This window comes from Amblyomma americanum, chromosome 1 (genome assembly GCF_052857255.1).
Source record: "Amblyomma americanum isolate KBUSLIRL-KWMA chromosome 1, ASM5285725v1, whole genome shotgun sequence".
In the NCBI taxonomy this organism is placed as follows: Eukaryota; Metazoa; Arthropoda; class Arachnida; order Ixodida; family Ixodidae; genus Amblyomma; species Amblyomma americanum.
Genome location: NC_135497.1, coordinates 135,831,254 through 135,849,590, shown reverse-complemented (window position 1 = coordinate 135,849,590; position 18,337 = coordinate 135,831,254). Strand labels below are relative to the sequence as shown.

Here is an 18,337-nt window from a genome sequence, read left to right as displayed (position 1 = left end):
GTCAATACAGTTGGAAGGCGGCGACACTTCGTCTGGTATTAAGCACAGCAAGCTTCGCGTTACCATCCTTCTGTACATGATCAAGGATGGCAGCGAGCAATGGCTGCCGTTTGTCACCGGCAAGTTTCGCAGGCTGAGGTGCTTTGCGAACTACGCTCTTGTACGCTACAGGCATGACAAAAAGGCATAAATGACAAGCAGGTTTTGTTTCTTCGATGAGTGCACCACTAGGCATTAGTTTAGAAGGCGGGTAGGAATGACGTGGAACTGATCACCAAGTAGTTTGTTCATTTCAAGCACTACATGATGACTGCAATGATCAAGCTCTTCTGTGACGAAATGCGACGCGAAAGACCAGCCACTCGACATGGGGATTGTTCACATGCTCTAGGTGTCGTGTCGGCGGCGCATCAAAGCTTATGCTGAGGGTAACTGAGAGACCAATGCCAACATCCCAGTCATGATCTGTTTGTTCGCTGCCATGAAAATGATGAGTGCAGTCAATGAGCGCAGAGATGCTAAAATGGCCAATAAGCCTTGGCAACACACCCCATCAGTGGTCTTAGGGGAATAATACTGCACGCGAATGCAACATTTCTAGCACAACGGAAAAAGAAATGTAGAGAATAGGTAATACTTACCACTTGATGCTTTGTATCCACATGCCACAGATGCAAACTTTGATCCTTTGACCACGTCACCAGCTGGTAGTCACGACACTCGGAAAAAAATGCTGGTATTCCAAGATCGCTCTGTTTATTCTGCTCTCCTATATAGCAAACAAAAAAAAAAACATTAACTATGGAGCCAGAGAGCTGTCAAAACCCATGCTCAATGCACGAAAGCTGGCCAGTAATGTCACACTCACTGGTTTTGGGGACAAAATTTTCACACTGCAAATACCATTTATCCAGTTTGCGATGATGTTTTATAGACCTTTCCAACCTGAGCTCACTAGACTGATGTTTGCATCTGGTGCTACCAAGCACTCCCTGGGGGTTGCCTTATTGCTCACTCGGCTGCTGTACTCACCTAGAGCACGCAAGGTAGAAGTGGTAGCACCAGGTGCACAAAGTAGCCTAGCGAGAAATGTGGCAAAGCCTAGGTTCTTTAGGGTTAATTCCAAAGGCGATGTTTTTATGGTTTACGGGGGTTTAACGTCCCAAAGTGACTCAGGCTATGAGGGACGCCACAGTGAAGTGCTCCAGAAATTTTGTCCACCTGGGGTTCTTTAACGTGCACTGACATTTTTTGACTGATACTTTACTGATATTGTTAAGTCATTCATATTGAAGTCATTCACTGACTCACTTGCCAACTCATTCCCCCATTCACTCATTCCTATTTGCTCAATACCCAGTAAATGCAGGAGGGTTACATTTTTATATTACACTAAGAAAAAATACATGAAACCATGCTATAATAAAGCAAAACAAAGCACAAAAAGCCAGAAAGAGACCACATGTAACTTTAATTCGCAGAAAAATAGCAATGATAACAGCAAGCCGTACAAAAAACTGTTAAAAGAAACAAGAAGCTCTTAGAAAATTGTAAATATATGGGTGCATGTTTCACAAGCAAAATGATCAACTTTGAAAAGATATCCAAAAAAGTAGACTATTGTATCATGGACAGTCATACATGGCACCTACAATGAATTTCATGGAAGGCAAATTTTATGCTCCTCATAAAAGTGCACTGCAATCAATATAAAACAAAACGTTGTGCATTAGTGTGTGTCCACAACATCAAAACTGCTTTAATAAATTTGCCCTGCTATGTTAAACTGCATGACAGAGTCAAACCCCAGTCTGGTGAAGTTGTTCATGTTAAACATTATTTGCAGATAGTGTACCTTGCATCTAATTAAAGGGTAAAAGTATTTGGGAGAGGACTCTACACTTTAATTGGTGGCCAAGCAGTGTCACTAGCATTCAGAGCCAGCAGCATGCCAGCATCATGCGGTGCCCAAAGTGGATACTACCACTGGTGAAATATGTGCTTTCCTCCTGTGGTCCTTTTGCATCTGACAGGTTTGATTACATTCATGCATATTTCTTTTAGTACTGGTCACACAAGGCATGACACCTTTCCTTTGCAAGTCATGTGCTCACTTTAGCAATTTAAACCAAAGCACCTATGCCTCATTTAAGGCCAGCAGACAATGAGGACGGTCACACACTAATTACATGATGTCAGCAGTATTGCGGCCAAAGATCAGACTCTCAAATGACTCATCACCAGCTGTCATCACCATACATATAGCCCTGCTCTGCGCCAGCAGTGGCCACCCTATCCTAGCAAACTTCCTCATCTCATCTGTCCAACCAATTCTTTGCCACCCCCTGCAACGCTTACGTTCCCTTGGAACCCACTCCATAACCCTGAAAGGCCATTAGTTCCGGTTTCTGAGTTACATGCCCTGCCCGTGTCCATTTCCTGTTCTTGATTTCGGCTAGGATATCAGTAACTCGCATTTGTTCCCTGACCCACGCTGCATCTCTTCCCATATTTTAATGTTACCCCTTCCCATTTTTCTTTCAACTGCTTACTGTCTTGTCACCAACTTGATTTGAAGCCTTTTGTTAGCTTCCAAGTTCTTCCCCCACGCTTTTGGTGGGCACCTAGCATAAGTACATACAACATGCCATCCAGGAACATGCCCAAGAGTGGCGAAACAGCACAGGCACTTTCGCATGGCAAAAGATTGCAAACAGCAAGTAAGTCAGCTAGAGATTAATCCAACAAATTTAGAGTGCCAGCACTGTGGTACCATTTTTCCCAGATAGTGGAAGTGCTCAGTAAAGGACATTATGTCGACATAATATCATAAGACATTGCAACACAATCAGAATATATCACAATTTGTCAGTGGCCGACAAACAGCAACAAGGCTGTTGCCAGGCATTGGTTGTCAAAACTGTAAACGGAGCACATGCCTACTGAAATGAGGCCCCATGTCATCTGCTCCAAAGAGCTGAGCAATCAGGGCCTAGTTTCTTTCTGCAACATGATAAAGACTCATTCTAGACTCACTCGCCAAGAGTGACAGCAATCGTGACAACAAATCAATCAATCTTTAGCTAGTAGAATATTCAAATATACAATCCAGACATCAGCAAAACATCATAAAGCAGCTGTTAATCAAAAGCCAGTTCACTTAAATAAATCAGAGAAGCATTGCCAGAAACTATCACTGAGGAGCACATTAATGGACATGCACATGCAACGAACCATTTAAGAACACAGGTGATGCAGGTGATGCGATATGTAGTAATTGTGAAATTATAGCATCTGTCCTCTTGTACAGATACACAGAGGTTTTTATCATTAATTTCACATGCGAAACCTAGTCAAAAGCTTCGTCAAAGCTAATATGGACGTCCATTCATTTGACAAAGTCTAATGCCACCAAGAATTCATTATGTAAATTACTATCTGTGCCACCACGCATAGGCTGTATCCCAGCCTATATTAAATGTGAATAAGGCTATTGCATTTTTGTAAGGACTAAGTCTTTCTTGGAATACACAATGCCAAACTGAGTTTGCTTTTATACATATTACCCTTTTTTTCAGACTTTCAAAAGGCACAACTTGCCTATTTCCAATTGTTCAAAGTTTCTGCAACTCAAAGCTTTCTCAGATACAATAAATAGGCATTCCGTGTGACTGGTTGCTGCCATAGTGATGAACCTACGCGATGTGCCACAGTGCAGCAATTTAGAAATGTCATCCGCATGTCTACAGTAATTATCGCGCCAAAACACTTCAAGAGATGACAAACCATGCTTGAAGTTTAAGCTGGTGCGTTACCGAAACAAGAATATGGCCAAAAAGCACGCTCATTGGTTTTTCTGACTTGGGGTTGGAAGGATGGAAAATCAAGCAACGTACAGTCGCAGACAGAATAATAAATGGACCACGCTTCTATGTTCAAACTTTTCTGCCACGTTGCAGAACGGGAATAGAAATGTCTGCTGCTTTTGTGTGCAAGGGCAAAAATCTACATACTACTTGCATATGCATCAAACATCGATTAGTTTTCACAAAGTATCCCATCAGAAGACTTTGACAGTCGAAGTGTGGTCCATATTCTTCCGTCTGTGACTATATGTGCGGTCATCTAAGCAACTTTCGCTGTTCGACCTAAACAGTCGCGCAACTTCCGTGACTCACAAGTGCCAATTTGCGAGTCGTGGAGGTCGCACCATCATTTTGGTCAAAAAGCAGCAGTCGCAGGACAGTGACACGCTGCTTTATTTTCCAGCCTTGCGACCATGCTCACAGATGGTTGCACGCCCTTTGCGGCTCATGTGCAGCTCTCCACAGCACAAGTTCAGATGCGCCGAATGCTGTCCGCCTCTTCAGTTTTGAAGGTTAAGAAGAGGCCTTCTATAAGTTCGGGCTTCAGAACAGCCTTCTATAAGTTCGGGCTTCAGAACAGAAGGCGTTGGCTATTGTCTCAAGGGAGAAAAAGCAGAAGGTGATGACAGAATATTTTAGAGCAATAAGATGCAGTGATCTCACTACACAACCACTTCCCGATCACCTAGTGACAATATTGACCAGTCAAACTGGTTTATAGAACAATTCCCAGTTGGACCTGCTGTGGTGGCTCGGTGGCTTCGGCGTTCGGCTGCTGATCCCAAAAGTCTAGTGTTCGATTCAGGCTGCGGCGGCCGTATTTCGACGGAGGCGAAATACAAAAGAGGCCTATGTTCTGTGTGATGCCAGTAGACTTTAAAGAACCCCAGGTGGTCTAAATTAATCCGGAGCCCTCCACTAAGGTGTTCCTCATAGCTTGAATTGCGTTGGGGTGCTAAAACCCCACAATCCAAGTTGGTTCGGTTCCAGCCGGAACCAACTGAAGCGAACTGTGAATTGTTCCATAAACCAGTTTGGCTGGTTAAATGTTCACCATATTCTGCTCACTTTCGTTAGTTCTAACTTTGGTTAATTCAAACTGCATTGTCATCGCCACGGAGTTCGAATTAACAAGCTTTTACTGTACATTGTTTTAAAATTGTAAAGATAATCACTGACCTTGTCGTGGCCGCCTCCAGCCAAACTCAAGCACCACATCAGAGTGTGAAAGGAATGTTCGGATTGGCATGCCCGTACGAAGGCTGCTCCAAATGACCAAGTTCTTGTCTCCTTTCCGAAGCTTTGGAACCAAGGCTGTAACCAGACCATCTCCAAAAGGCTGGAACAAGATTTACTAGTTACGCTCTTGCAGACTGCACATCGCAGCTTAAGGCGCGTTTGTACTCCGACATCCTCGACGTGCGGGCGAGCGCCAGCGGTGGTTAGTCACTTCAGGCTGGCGGCGCCATGCCAGGCACGGAAACAGCCCTCCTACAGTCCGACCACTCCGACACGGCGCAGCGACTGCGCCAGGAGGACTGCATGCGCAGATGATGCGCAGAACATTCGAAGCGCCATCTGTCGTAGATTTGCGAAGCAGCGCCGCCCCGTTGAGAGGCGGAACTGGTCTAGCCGGGCCAGCGGAGGCCGACAGCTCGGCGCGAAACAGACACATGCTCCAAGTTGCCACCGGTGTAGTCGGGGCGCGCCGAAGCCGCCAAACGCGTCGGCGGTCAAGCGCTGCTGGAGCATAGAGGGTCTCGCTTTGGACAATGTGACGTCGCCGTGCCGCGCGCACGCATTACATCGGAGTATAAACGCGCCTTTAGAGTATAAACAAAACAACAAAATATTTGACAAAGAACCATCCTTACCAGGTACCTTGCTCTCCAGACAGGTGCACCAGCTTGAAGCATGAATTCAACCCTCTTGGGGTTGGTCACATCCCAGAACTGTAACAAGGTAGAGACCTTGCAATCAGTAAACACAGTTTAAATTCATAACCAGCTTTCAGTACTAACTGGCAGCACAGGTATGGCTTCATTCTGCACACCAGGGGCCGTATTCTGTAATGATCCTTTTCATATGGCTGCGACGCCAATGTAGGTAGGAAAGCAAATGGCTAATCTCAGACACAGCCAGTTTAGTCGCGGCACCACGCTAGCCAGCCTCCTGCCGCTGCATCTAGTCCAGCAGAGTCACACGGACTACGCTAAGCCATTTCATTGCAGAAACGATGCCAAATTTCTCTGCCAGGATTGAATTAACGGCAATAAAGATTGTCAGGCGTGTCAAACGTTTTGTCACGTTTTGTCACTCATGGGCATCGGTGCTGGTCGGCCAATGCATAATGGGCTCGAGGCGTCTTTATGCAAGCAGGTGACGTCATGGGCATGCTTCTGTCATGACCAGCGTGACATCTGCTTTAACGCACAACGGCAATGGAAGCAGTGACCAATGGCAGAGGACCAAATGAGATGGAAAGGAAATGGATCAGTACAAAATTTGGCCTAAGTCTGCACTAAATTTAGCACTATCTCTTCTTTCTTTTATTCTATGATTAAGATATGGTTAAAGTACAGAGCACTATAATCTGCCAGAAGAAACTATTTACAGTCATAGTAATAGTTATTCAGTAAACAATGAAAATGCTTGATAACTTTCAGAATTATGCTATTTTTAAATGACGAAAAAAATGATGTGCTGGCATATTGGCACCAGGAATTCAAGGCGTAGGATATCCGCACCTTTACCGAACAAGTAAACTATTTGATACAGCGTTGGTCAAATGTCTGGCGAATCCCCCAAGTTGGACTAGATTTGTAATAAGGAGTAATTACTCATTGGCATCCATCCAAGCACAGCCTTACAGCTACAAAGGAAAGCTATACAGTTTCCATAGAAACTTCGTTGTTAAAGAAAAATTTGTCCTGGTCTGGTTTGAACCCAGGACCATCGCTTCACTAGAGCAGTCGCTCCAAAAGGGCTAACCCGGATGGCTAGCATATGGTAGGTATTTGCAGTGCACACGAAACACGGACGGACAGAAAAGGGAACGAAACACAGCACTGGCGAGAGCGAAATGATCAATAACTCGGATTGGGAACAGTGTTGGTCAAATGTTTAGGGGAATCCCCCCAAGGTGGAGTAGATTCGTAATAAGAAAGTAATTACTCAATGGCATCCAGCTAAGCACAGCCTTACAGCTACTTGGCTTCGAGCTATTGATCAATTTGCTCTTGCCCTACCATATGCTAGCCGTCCTGCTTAGCTCAGTTGGTAGAGCGACTGCTCCGGTGAAGCGGTGCTCCCGGGTTCGAACCTCGGACCAGGACGAATTTTTCTTTAACTACGAAGTTTCTGTGGAAGCTGTATAGTTTTCCTTTGTAGCCATAAGGCTGCACTTGGATGCCAATGAGTAATTACTCCCTTAATACAAACTATTTGATACAGTTACAACCATGAAAATTTAGCATTCAAATGCTTGTCACCGTGAGGGATATCTGACCATTTTGCAAATGGAATACAACATTCCAGCTCAGTATCCAAGTGAAACAGACCTCATTCTATTGTTTATTCAATTAAAAATATATCAGTGGCTCTGAAATTACTGTAAGGGTCACTGCAACCCTATCCAAGAACACTACGCAGCTTGCTGAAAGCCTCCACAGCTGAAAAAAAAAAAAATTGACAAGACAGTTACCACTGTGTATCGCGAGATTCAGCGGCATCTGCTATGGTATTTATATTTTTAAATATGTTGAGGCAAAGCATATGAGAGCAACTTCATATTTGTATAGTTCTAGAGTGCTTTTTTTAGCATTCCACATGGTCATTTTTCAACAACCAGCTCTTTTCTCCAGCCCGCCACTCTGGGCACACGCTGTGGCACCGATGAACCTATCCTCAGGCGGAACATTTCACAGCAGCTGCTACAGATGGACCACTCTACGTTTCTCTGCTCTTGCCATACTCACTCCTCATTCCATGGTAACCACATTCCGGATACTTGCCGTAGTAACCAGCCTCCGGTTACGTATTCCTACGCTCTTGCCTCACCCTTCTTCCAGGGTAGCCTTCCTCCTCCTCCTTCTGGGATAGCTACCCTCCGAAGAGTTCCCATGGCAACCAACATATGCTTACGTCCTACGCTCTCGCTATACTTTCCTCCTTCCAATGTAACCATTCTCCGGCTGGAGATTACTCCACTTTGCCCTCTCCCCTGCTTCCTCCTGCACCCTCCTGCTTCCACGGTAACTACCTTCCGGACAATTCCAAAGGCAAACACCCTCTAGTTGTATCTTCCACGCTCTCACCATACCCTCTTCCTTTCAGGTTAGCCACCCGTAGGTGGTTCCCGTGGCAACCACCAACCGGCTGTGACTTCGTACACTCTTGCTCTACCCTCCACTCTACCACGGTGACCAGGTTGTGCCAACGACTACTACTACTACTACTACTACTTGAAACCAAGGAACAGGCGCTTAACAGCTGTTGCTGTAAAAAATTTGCCCCGGTCCACCTGGCAGCCTGGTCAGACTTAGTGAACCTGGGATCACCATGGCATTCACTCTGTCGAATACGCTGGCCAGGATGTGTAGTAGGTTGCAGGGCAATGCCAAATCGACTGACAACTTGGTATGGGAACAATGTTAGCCCCATGCAATTTGGACACTGGACTAAATGAAGAATTTGTCCTAGACCGGATAAATTTTTTCAATATATATAAAATATATATTTAGATATGTGCACTTTAACTCTGTAGCCATATGGCTGTTGCTCAGTTAGATGCCAAGGAGCTAAATAGACAGACTAACGTCGTGCCCGCTTCGAACTCAGCCTCACCTTGGCAACTGCTAAACATCGTGGGTTATTCCCCTGACACGCGGGAAATTTAATACCATTTTCATTGAAAGACGTTGGTTCAATATAATGCCATTTTTTTTAATGTGCTTCTAAACAGCCAGAACTAATGACATTTGAAAGTTACTACTGCAGTGGACAAAAAGTGGCATAGATAAAATATTTAGTACGCACTTCAATATTTGTGACAGCTGAGAGAAAGCAGCGTAAAAACCTTTACTGCACTTTTGAATGCCTTGTAAGCAGCTTGCAAACATATCTGCATCAACTTACTGAACATGGCTAGCCATCATGAGCCAAGTCAAAGTCAAGCTTAAGTCAAGTCAGCACTCGAGCAGCAGGTATTAGAGGGCCTTGCGATGGACGGCACATCGCATGAAGCTGATTTCCAACGACCTGTTTACAGACAGCTACTGCGACACATGACACAGGTGAACTTCATCACCACTGACACCGCCGCTGCACAAGCATGCACAGGAAGCAGCATGCAGCACATAAACAAACAAGGCCACCAGACCACTCGATTGGCTGGTAGCGAGAGTGGCAGCTTTTAGTGCATGAGCACTAAAACCCCAATCTCAGATTTTGCTGATGGTTGTCTGTCCGAAGGCTCTCTCCGTGACCTTGAGGTTGTTAGGGAAGAGCAACCAGGGTCTTACAAACCCCTCCGGTGGCAGCACCTGCCATCACAAGGCAGTGACGCGTCGCTTAACTGCTGCACCACTGCGTCAGGAGTGGTACAACGACTCCCAGACATCTAAGAATATAAAGTAGAGAATGGCCAATTCCGCATACATGGTTATTAACCCATTAATGCTGTTGGATCATACCCTTGAGGCAGAATTTAAGTCCAATTTTGCCAATGTATGTCTGAAGCCTGTCTAAACTTGAAAACTGAGCCTTGAACCAAAACTGACGTGAAAACAGAAGTGCTAGCGCACCTAATTTTCATTTGGCCTAACCACGCTAAATTGTCTGCTATTTTTCTTCTTTACAATGCTATTTGGTGTGTTTCATATGAATAAATGAATGACTATAAAATTATATCGGCAAAATAGTATTAAAATGCTTGTGACGCTTTTGTACTTTATTTTGGATAGTGCTCATTTGATCCCTAATGTATTGTCAGCGAATGTCAAATTTTCTCATGTGGCAGCAAACAAATGTCACTTTGAACGAATGTCATATGATGGAAATGACATTAATTTTGACAGATAGCAGGGAAATTAGCTTTGTTGTTACAGCAATTGCCCCAGGCAGGCGGCAGTCCCAGGTTCGATCCTTGGGCTGGGACAAAATTCTATTCGACTGCAAAACTTTTGAGAAAGGTTACTAGTTCTCCATTCTAGCCATATAGCTCTACTCAGGTGGATTCTAATGAGTAATTACTCCTTTCAGTGAAATCTACCCCACCTTGAGAAATTCCTCTAAATACACTGGACCAACCCTGCAATATTATTTACATGTTAAGCAAACAAAGGACACAAAAGCGGGCACCATCAAAATGACTCATAAATCCAACCTTAACAGTCCCATCTTGACTAGAAGTTGCTAGCTGGTTCTCACTGGTAGGGCTCCAGTCCAGTCCATAAATTTTAGACGAGTGAGCAGCAATATATTGTACAGGGCTACCACTTTTCTGAAAAACAGGACAGGCATCACAAATTAGGTAGATTTGAAAAACAGCACATAAACCCTTTAATCACATACATGGCACAAATGTGCACTTGCCATGCACATGTACCTAAGAAAGGTTGCATTAAAATAAGAGGCTAAAGGGAAATATTAAGGACAGAAGATCATACCCGTGTGTCCCATATTCTCACATCACCATCATGAGATGTGGCCAGCACATGCTGTGTAATTTTATTCCACTTCACCTGGCTGGCGCCAGCTAAAAATGAGTAAATATCATGCATATAACCACAATTTATGGCTTATCAAACAAAGCAAAGAGCAAAACAAGCACGATTTAAATGACTGCAACTCTAAAGAAAATGGTAACTCACTGACAGCTGATAGCGACAAATAAGGCTTCCGTAGGTCCCTGCACACATATTAAGAGATTCATAAAGCTGCAGGCAATCAGGCAAGAAAAATTAAAACGAAATTCTGCCCAACCTGCTATCCCAGATGTGGACATAGGTGTCATACGATGAGGATGCCAAAAGGCTCTCGTCAAATGGTGACCAGTTGATATCACTGCAAAAAATACATAGTGGTTATGACCTGAATGGTGGCCCTGACATAAAGACTGAGCATGTACTGTTCTTTTATACTTTGTTTGCAGACTGCAGGATTGGGCAATTCCTAACTTCCCACAAAAGTATTGAAATTATAACACCTGATATTTTATTTTGTGCCAGTAATGCATGTTTTACACTGATGTTATCAAAATGCAATGAAAATTTTCTATCATAAAAGGCAGTAAACATGGTATTTTCTATGACTGGTTGGGTATGCAGTTTGTGCACAATTCTTTCATACACTGCAAATGAACCCAATTTTTTTACACTTCAACTGATAATAAACCTCAGTTAGAAAGCTAAAAAGAAAGTTCTGGGCAAAAAATTAAACTACAAATTATGCTCGAGGCATTGCCTTTCACTTCGCTTCAAACTTTCACAGTGAGACCTTGTGTTAACTAAGTGCACGAACCTGGCTCATTCTTTCCTACTTATGCGAGACTCTTCAAATAGAGGAAAATATGGAATAGCTTACCATTGGAAGTGAAAACTCCACACAATTTTTTCACACTAGTGAGGAAACATTTTATTTCCTTGAGTTCTGATGTTTAAAAACTATAACATCCTGGATAAGTGTTTTGTTATAAGGTGTATTTCCCATGTATACATAGTGCTATACTTTACTGTACTCATGTAAGCAATATTATCCGTTGTGAATACCTATGTACCTCTACCTCTTACATTTTGAATATTTGGTTTGTATCCTTACATATATATGATGCCTGTCTAATTACACGTCTGACATGGACCCATTTACTAGCCGTTGGCTAAGGGTCTAAACAGTTCTTTTGCCCTTTTGTACTGTACGAAGAACCAAATAAACCTTGAATTGAATTGAAACACTACCAGTCTTTGAATTACCTTACAAAGCTATTCTGGCACCTCATTTCATAGAAATCATCTTTATATTTCAATGTGACTACAGAGAGTGTGAACACAACAGAGAAAATCAGTTGAAAGACATCATGAACCAAACGGGAAATGGGAGGGAGAAACAGCTCCCAACTTCTAGTGCACCCAGAGGACAATACAACGAGACCAGGGGACCCCACTCCGATTTGTGCCTAATGCGCTACTCCAATGGTACATCTTATGCCAAAAGAACATGTTCAGAAAGTATTGCTGCAAGCTGCCCTGGCAAACCCCAGCATGGCAAGCAAAATTCTGCTATGTAAATAAGAAGTGTTGCAATGATTGGTTTGCAGCCAGTGTTATCACAGGTCAAGGGAAATTATCAAGGGAATGCTGCTGAAAATATGCAGTTACCACTTGCTTCAATTTAAATAATAACTTTTAACTGCATGAGCCAAATCCTATATTTATCCCTGCATTGATGCCGGTACAGCCTGAAGAATCCTTTGAAATTCAGTAATTGTGGGCCAAACGTGTGCCAAGGTTTCTTGAAGGGAGACAAAAGTTGAAGGGGTCACAAAAGCATGCAAGGACTGAGCCCACTTAACATACTTTTCCTGTTTATATACTCTGCTTATGCATGTGTAGCATCAGCATCAGTAACTGAAAGCACAATAAGAAAGTATTCATTCCAGACCTACAATGAATGCTTACCTAATAGCTCTTGTATGAGCTTTTGAGATGGTTTGCTTTGACAGAAGCTCACCATTGCACCAAGTAAAAATCTCCACATTTTGATTGCACTGCAAAGATAGAACAAGAATTTTTATTCTCAGTAGCAAAAAAAAAAAACAAAGAAAAACTGTTCATGTCTTTCAGTAACAATAATGTCTCTACTTTCACTGCCTTGTTTAGATCATAAGACACAAGTAAGCCTAATATCAGTTGCAAATAATGGAAATGACCTGCAATTGTTTACTTTAACCACCTATATGTGAATAACAATAATACATCCTTATCGATGACACAGAATGGTGCCAACCAATCAACTGTACCAACTGTCCCTAATGTTTTCTAAGCACATTGAAGTTGAGAAGCAGAGCAAAACGTTAGAATTTTGTAAGAGAAGCACGATGTGTAGCTTGTTAGCAGGTGCTGTCAGCTTGTTAGTAGGGTCTGTGTGTGTTCATAAAGGCTCGTAAGCACTGGAGTTGCCATACATATGACATGCATTACAACACTCTGGAGAAAATGTAAAATTAGGGCTCATTTGCCTACTTTACCCATTCATAACTTCACTCAATAATAAACTAATGCCTGCTGAACACTTCAATATTATATGCGAGTTCCATTTATCAGTAACTAGTAGCATCCTCATTTTTGGTGGCATTTACCCCAGACTGCACTAAGAAAACAGGCCAAATAAAAGTTTAGGGTCAGTCTTCATAACTTATATATATATATATATATGTGAACTTATCTGCCCAGCTCAAAAAGTTGTCACCTTGCAACATGATACTGATTTGACACCATGGTGTTAGAGTACAGCTTGGCTCAGCAGGCAGATATTAGTCAAGGATTTAAAAAGCTTAGAGTGAAAGAAAATTCATTGTATTATCTTTGTAAGGCTGTATGTAATAATAAAGATTGAGTTCTAGCCCTAGCAAACCCTTACTGAAATAAACGCATGACATAATGCAATATGCAATCTATATTGCAATACAGGTGAATTTTGGTACTTCAGACTCGAAGACCAAAAATTTGTTCAAATTCAACACAGTTTAAATTCCCTTAAAGGGGCTCTGAAATACCTTCTGAGAAGAGTACATAAACTCACTCAATCATTACATTCTCTTGTCATGAACACCTGAGCTAAGTAATACACTTCTACACGCAGGAGAGAACCGCAATCGTCCTCGAAAGTTGGGGAGTCCTTTCGGTGACGTTTTCATGCTCATGCCCTGCTTTCTTCACATGCACCTGCGTAATTCTGTTCAGAGATGGCTATTGGTTAGATTCTTTCAGGTATCATGGAGTTACTGTGGCCGTGGCCAGTCAGCAGCGTTACTTTGGTGGGTCAGGAAGCTCCACCACCTGTGAATTTCCCATGCATGTTGGCTGTGGGGCCTGTGGAGATGAGTTGACCTTTGAGCGTGCAAAAAGTGACCAGAGGAGAGCGAAAGGCACAAAGACGCTGAAATTCCATTTTGACTACAGATAACTCAGCTTCTACAAAACACATTAAAAAATTCTTGCTGGGGGATATTCGTGAAGCGGTGTCCTTTAACATTCCAGGAATACTGAACCTTTATTGAGAGCCCGTTTCAGAGCCCCTTTAACGCATGTGACACTGAGAGGACAAAGTGTCAGTTTGAACAGACGAGAAGTTCGAATTAACAAGGTTCCATTATACACAGTTTTGATCAAAGTTATGATCAGCAGGGCAATTAGACCTCTGTACCCGACAATACCCATAACTGCCATAATCAACAACAAAGACAATATAAAATACAGGATCAAGCCGGCGTTCTCTATCTCATGTGCATCTAAGCTTCAGTCACCTAGCTAAAAGCCTTTGCACTGGAACAGCTACTCACAGCTAGCAGGAATGTGTCTGCGAGGTGTGGATTCCATTCTGCAGTGCTCACTTCAAACTTGCTCTGGCGCACACTTTTCTTGACGGTAGTGTCAGGGGAGTCCAAATTCACAAGAGCAATATATCGGCGCCTACACATGCCAAAGAAAAAGCATTCAAAAGCTTAAACCACACAACTACCTACAAGGAGCACAGGCCACCTTGAGCAATGCACTCCTTCAAGTATTTACTAAAGTACGCATGTACGCGGTGTGTAGCAACAGCATGCACATAGCATAGCCTTGTTGCCACCTATTTATGGCCCATGTGATTCATACTTCATATCTACAAGACACTCGCCCCTATGTATCAACAAATAATTAGGAGAAAAAATATCTTACCTAAAGGTCAAACTGCACGATTACGCAATGCGTTCATTTCCGGCACGAAGAAAAACGTGGACCTTTACTCAATTAGCAAGTCAAAGAAGCAAATGATAATGAGAATCCGAGTCAAGGTCGAATTTTTAAACTCAAAGATTTGAGAGAGCTGTGCAGCTTTCCTTTGTGGCCGTAGTACTGCTGCACTCTTATGGTTGTTTATTGTAATCATACTTTTGTCTGAAATTCACCTTAGGAGAATTCAACCACTTGACAGTTGCATACCGTTGCGAGAAAAACGTCGTCTGTATTAACACAATATTCCGATGAGTGGCTTAAATACTACAGTGCCGTTTATACAGAGTTTGAATATGACAGTGGCCGCTACTCACCCTGCTAAAACCGCATACTGCCCGTCCGAGTCCAGGGCCATCGCAGTAGCCTGGGGAAAAAGGACAGCACATCACAGCTGCTCGCCAACTTGTAGCACGGCTTGTCGGACTTCTAATTTGTCACAGCGTTTTCAGCTATGTTATCGCTGATTTTGTGAGCTAGTGCTATCTCTGAGGTTTGAACTGACGACGGCTATTTAGCCCATGACCCTAAAGTCTCGATGTTTACATTACATCAGTGAAACCAGTGCGATTGCGGAAACTCAAATCGCCTAACTTAGAAACTGCGAAGCTAGCGAGATCACAGGCCACTTTACGTCTGAAAAGGAAATAGCAGTGATTATACTGAAATACCTGTAAATCTTTATGCTCGGAGACAACGTACGTCAAATTTACTGCCTCCATGGTTAACGTCTGCTGAGGCTGAGGCAGCGACTCTCCTAGCAGAGGACGATTGCCGCCGTCGCCGCCGCAGCAGCAGCCGCGGCGACGTCGGATGCGGGGTTGCTCGACCACTTCCCTACTGCAGTATTTTACGCCAAACATGACGCGCCTGGAGACTGGCATGACGAGCGCTTTACTCCGGCGGCACGGAAGACCTGTCGAGCAGCTCGACGCGTTCATCGCAGGTTACATTTGACGCAGTTGGCTTCTAAAGCGACGTACTCCTCCGTGGAATGCCAGGAGCAGGCAACCGCTCGTGCACAGAGCACGCGCATCGGGGCACGAGCGGGAGAAAGGCCAGGTTAAACATTCATGTGGGCGCGTGCATTTTGTGGAGATATAGACTGAGCGGTGATTTCACGCGCATGTTCGGCTACGTGTTGGCGTGGATGATCGGCCTTTAATAAAAACTTTAAGGCGGTCTGGAATGTAACACCAAGGTGTCAAGCTGACGTACGCCCTTTCGACATTGTCGCTAGCATGAATGCAAGTGATCGATTGTTGTCGAAACAGCAAAGAGACGACGTTGGTGAGCTCGAAGGGCAAAAAAAGCTGGTGAAGCCTTCTGGCCAATGCAGAGGTTCTGGCTATGAACAGCGAATCACCCGCCTCATGTGGTCGGCGTTGGGGTGCGCAGACAACACCCAGCCTCCTGAGGGTGTCCTCAAATGGTACAAATGTCCTCATCCCGCACTACGCTTCAAGGTGCATCATGGCAAAACGTCTTCAAAAGGATGTTCTCGTTGGTACACTCGCAGAGGGTGGAAAACCCCTTAACATGGCACGAGGCAACCCTTAGGGTGCTGCCCTTACAGGGCAAAGCTCTTTAGAGGGCTATCCGCTTCAGGGCGTCGGTAATTATCCGGCGCAGGTCAGCAGCAGCGGAGCTGGCCAGGAGAGTCTCCCAGTATGACTCCGCCGTGGTGGGGGATGGAGGGTGTGGGAAGGACATGAAGGAAGACTCCCGGTTTCCCGCAGAGCTTACAAGAAGAAAAGAATTGATCGGGGTAGCGGGCATGAAGGAGAGTAGGGTAGGGAGCAGTTCGGGTCTGGAGTCGGCGCCAGTGGGAGGCCTGAGTTAAGGTTAGGGAGGGAGCCGGCGGTGCGTAAACGCGCCGGGTATCTCAGTAGTAGTTAAGAATACCTTTGAACGTAAGCAGACGCTCCTGGGATGGTGGAGGAGGTCCAACTCCGGCCCGGAAAGTGAGACCTCGGGCGAGGGAGTCGTCCTCGTTACCCGTTCGGTATCGGCGGCTGCTGCGTCTCGAGGCTTAGCCTCAGCGCAGCGGGGTGATGAAAAGATATGGACTTGCCTCTTAATGTGGTGGTCCAAATCGGGAAAGGTTGGTATCGGCAGGTTCCTGACAAGAAGCGGAGGCTGATGACACTAGCTTCAGACGGCTGGGATGAGTAAATCTGGTCGTAAAGGACAAAGTTTGCGGAGCGCATGTGAAGTGCGTCCGCTTACCCGGCCTCCCGTAAGGGAGATGATTTTCCTTCCCTTACGGCTGGGTACGGGTGTCCAGCGAGAATTGTGAGACAGGCGTCATTTCCTTTCCTTAAAAAATTTATTTTCATTTTCCTTGCCTTACGGCGCGATTCGGGTATCCACCAAGATATGTTTACTTTACTTAAATTGTCCGGGCAAGGGGTCGCACCGAAGGACGATGGCGTTCCGTGGATTCCTTGGCAATGCTGCAACACGCTGTCGCGTACTGCTTTTAAAGGCGAAGCTTAAGCGTCCTCCAAATTTCTAAAGATATGTTGAATATTGTAGCGGCTGCAATGCATTTATTCGCGCTGAAATCACGCAGACACCGGCAGGCGAGCCATGTGCCTTTTCCTTATGAGAAAATTAAAAGTTTGTCAATGTTTTTAGTGCAGCGAATGGCGGGTACGGTTCATTCGGCATGCGTGCACTTTATGACAGTAATTTTTGTCAACGGGAGCATAGGTTAAAATATATATCAATAAAGTGACAATGTGGGGAGCTGAAATTGGATAGAGAATCGTCGGCAGATATTTTCGGTTCGAACCCGGCCGCGGCGGCCGCGTTTCGATGGAGGCGAAACTCCAAGGCGCCCGTGATGTGCTATGTCAGTGCACATTAAAGATCCTCCAGGTGGTCGAAATTATTCCGGAGGCCTCCACTACGGCCCCTCTTTCTTCTCTCAGTCCCTCCTTTATCCCTTGCCTTATACGGCGCGGTTCAGGTGTCCGCCGAGATGTGAGACAGATACTGCGCCATTTCCTTTCCCCAAAAACCAATTTTCATTTTTACTCTACACTTTGATCTTAGCCCCTCCACTACGGCACCTCTCTCTTCCTTTCTTCTTTCACTCCCTCCTTTATCCCTTCCCTTACGGCGCGGTTCAGGTGTCCAACGATATATGAGACAGATACTGCGCCATTTCCTTTCCCCCCCAAAACCAATTATTATTTTTACTCTAGCTGCTCTAAAGCGCATGCATCGAAACCGGCAAGCGTAACGCCGTGGTGTGGTGTCTGACAAACCTGCACAAGCGCAATCGCAGTATTTCACGAGCATGCTCGTGGTTCCCGCATTTCGCACAGTTTCTATGATCGCCGGTCCTGCGCGCTGTTATTTAAGAGGTTGTTTCTAACTATACAAATTGCTGACTGCAGTCATTGGCGTCAGCCGCTCGTAAGAATGGCCTCTGAGATTTTTAGGGGTCTCGGAGGCCACGGTGAACAGAGG

General features: G+C 44.5%; 1 protein-coding gene across 2 annotated transcripts in view; it reads right to left on the bottom strand.

Annotated features, from left to right (window-relative positions):
* Positions 1-15,813, bottom strand: part of Wdr59 (WD repeat domain 59) — a 52,714-nt gene extending 36,901 nt beyond the window's left edge. For both annotated transcript variants that reach the window (XM_077646993.1, XM_077646994.1), the window contains exons 1-11: positions 15,529-15,813; positions 15,175-15,224; positions 14,425-14,554; positions 12,542-12,630; positions 10,851-10,931; positions 10,739-10,776; positions 10,535-10,623; positions 10,252-10,368; positions 5,741-5,818; positions 5,046-5,205; positions 642-769 (exon numbers count right to left, since the gene is read on the bottom strand). In XM_077646993.1, the coding sequence (XP_077503119.1) occupies positions 642-769; positions 5,046-5,205; positions 5,741-5,818; positions 10,252-10,368; positions 10,535-10,623; positions 10,739-10,776; positions 10,851-10,931; positions 12,542-12,630; positions 14,425-14,554; positions 15,175-15,224; positions 15,529-15,798 (1,230 nt within the window). In that variant the 5' untranslated portion in view covers positions 15,799-15,813. The remainder of the gene's footprint in view (positions 1-641; positions 770-5,045; positions 5,206-5,740; positions 5,819-10,251; positions 10,369-10,534; positions 10,624-10,738; positions 10,777-10,850; positions 10,932-12,541; positions 12,631-14,424; positions 14,555-15,174; positions 15,225-15,528) is intronic.
* Between the last annotated feature and the right edge of the window lie 2,524 nt (positions 15,814-18,337).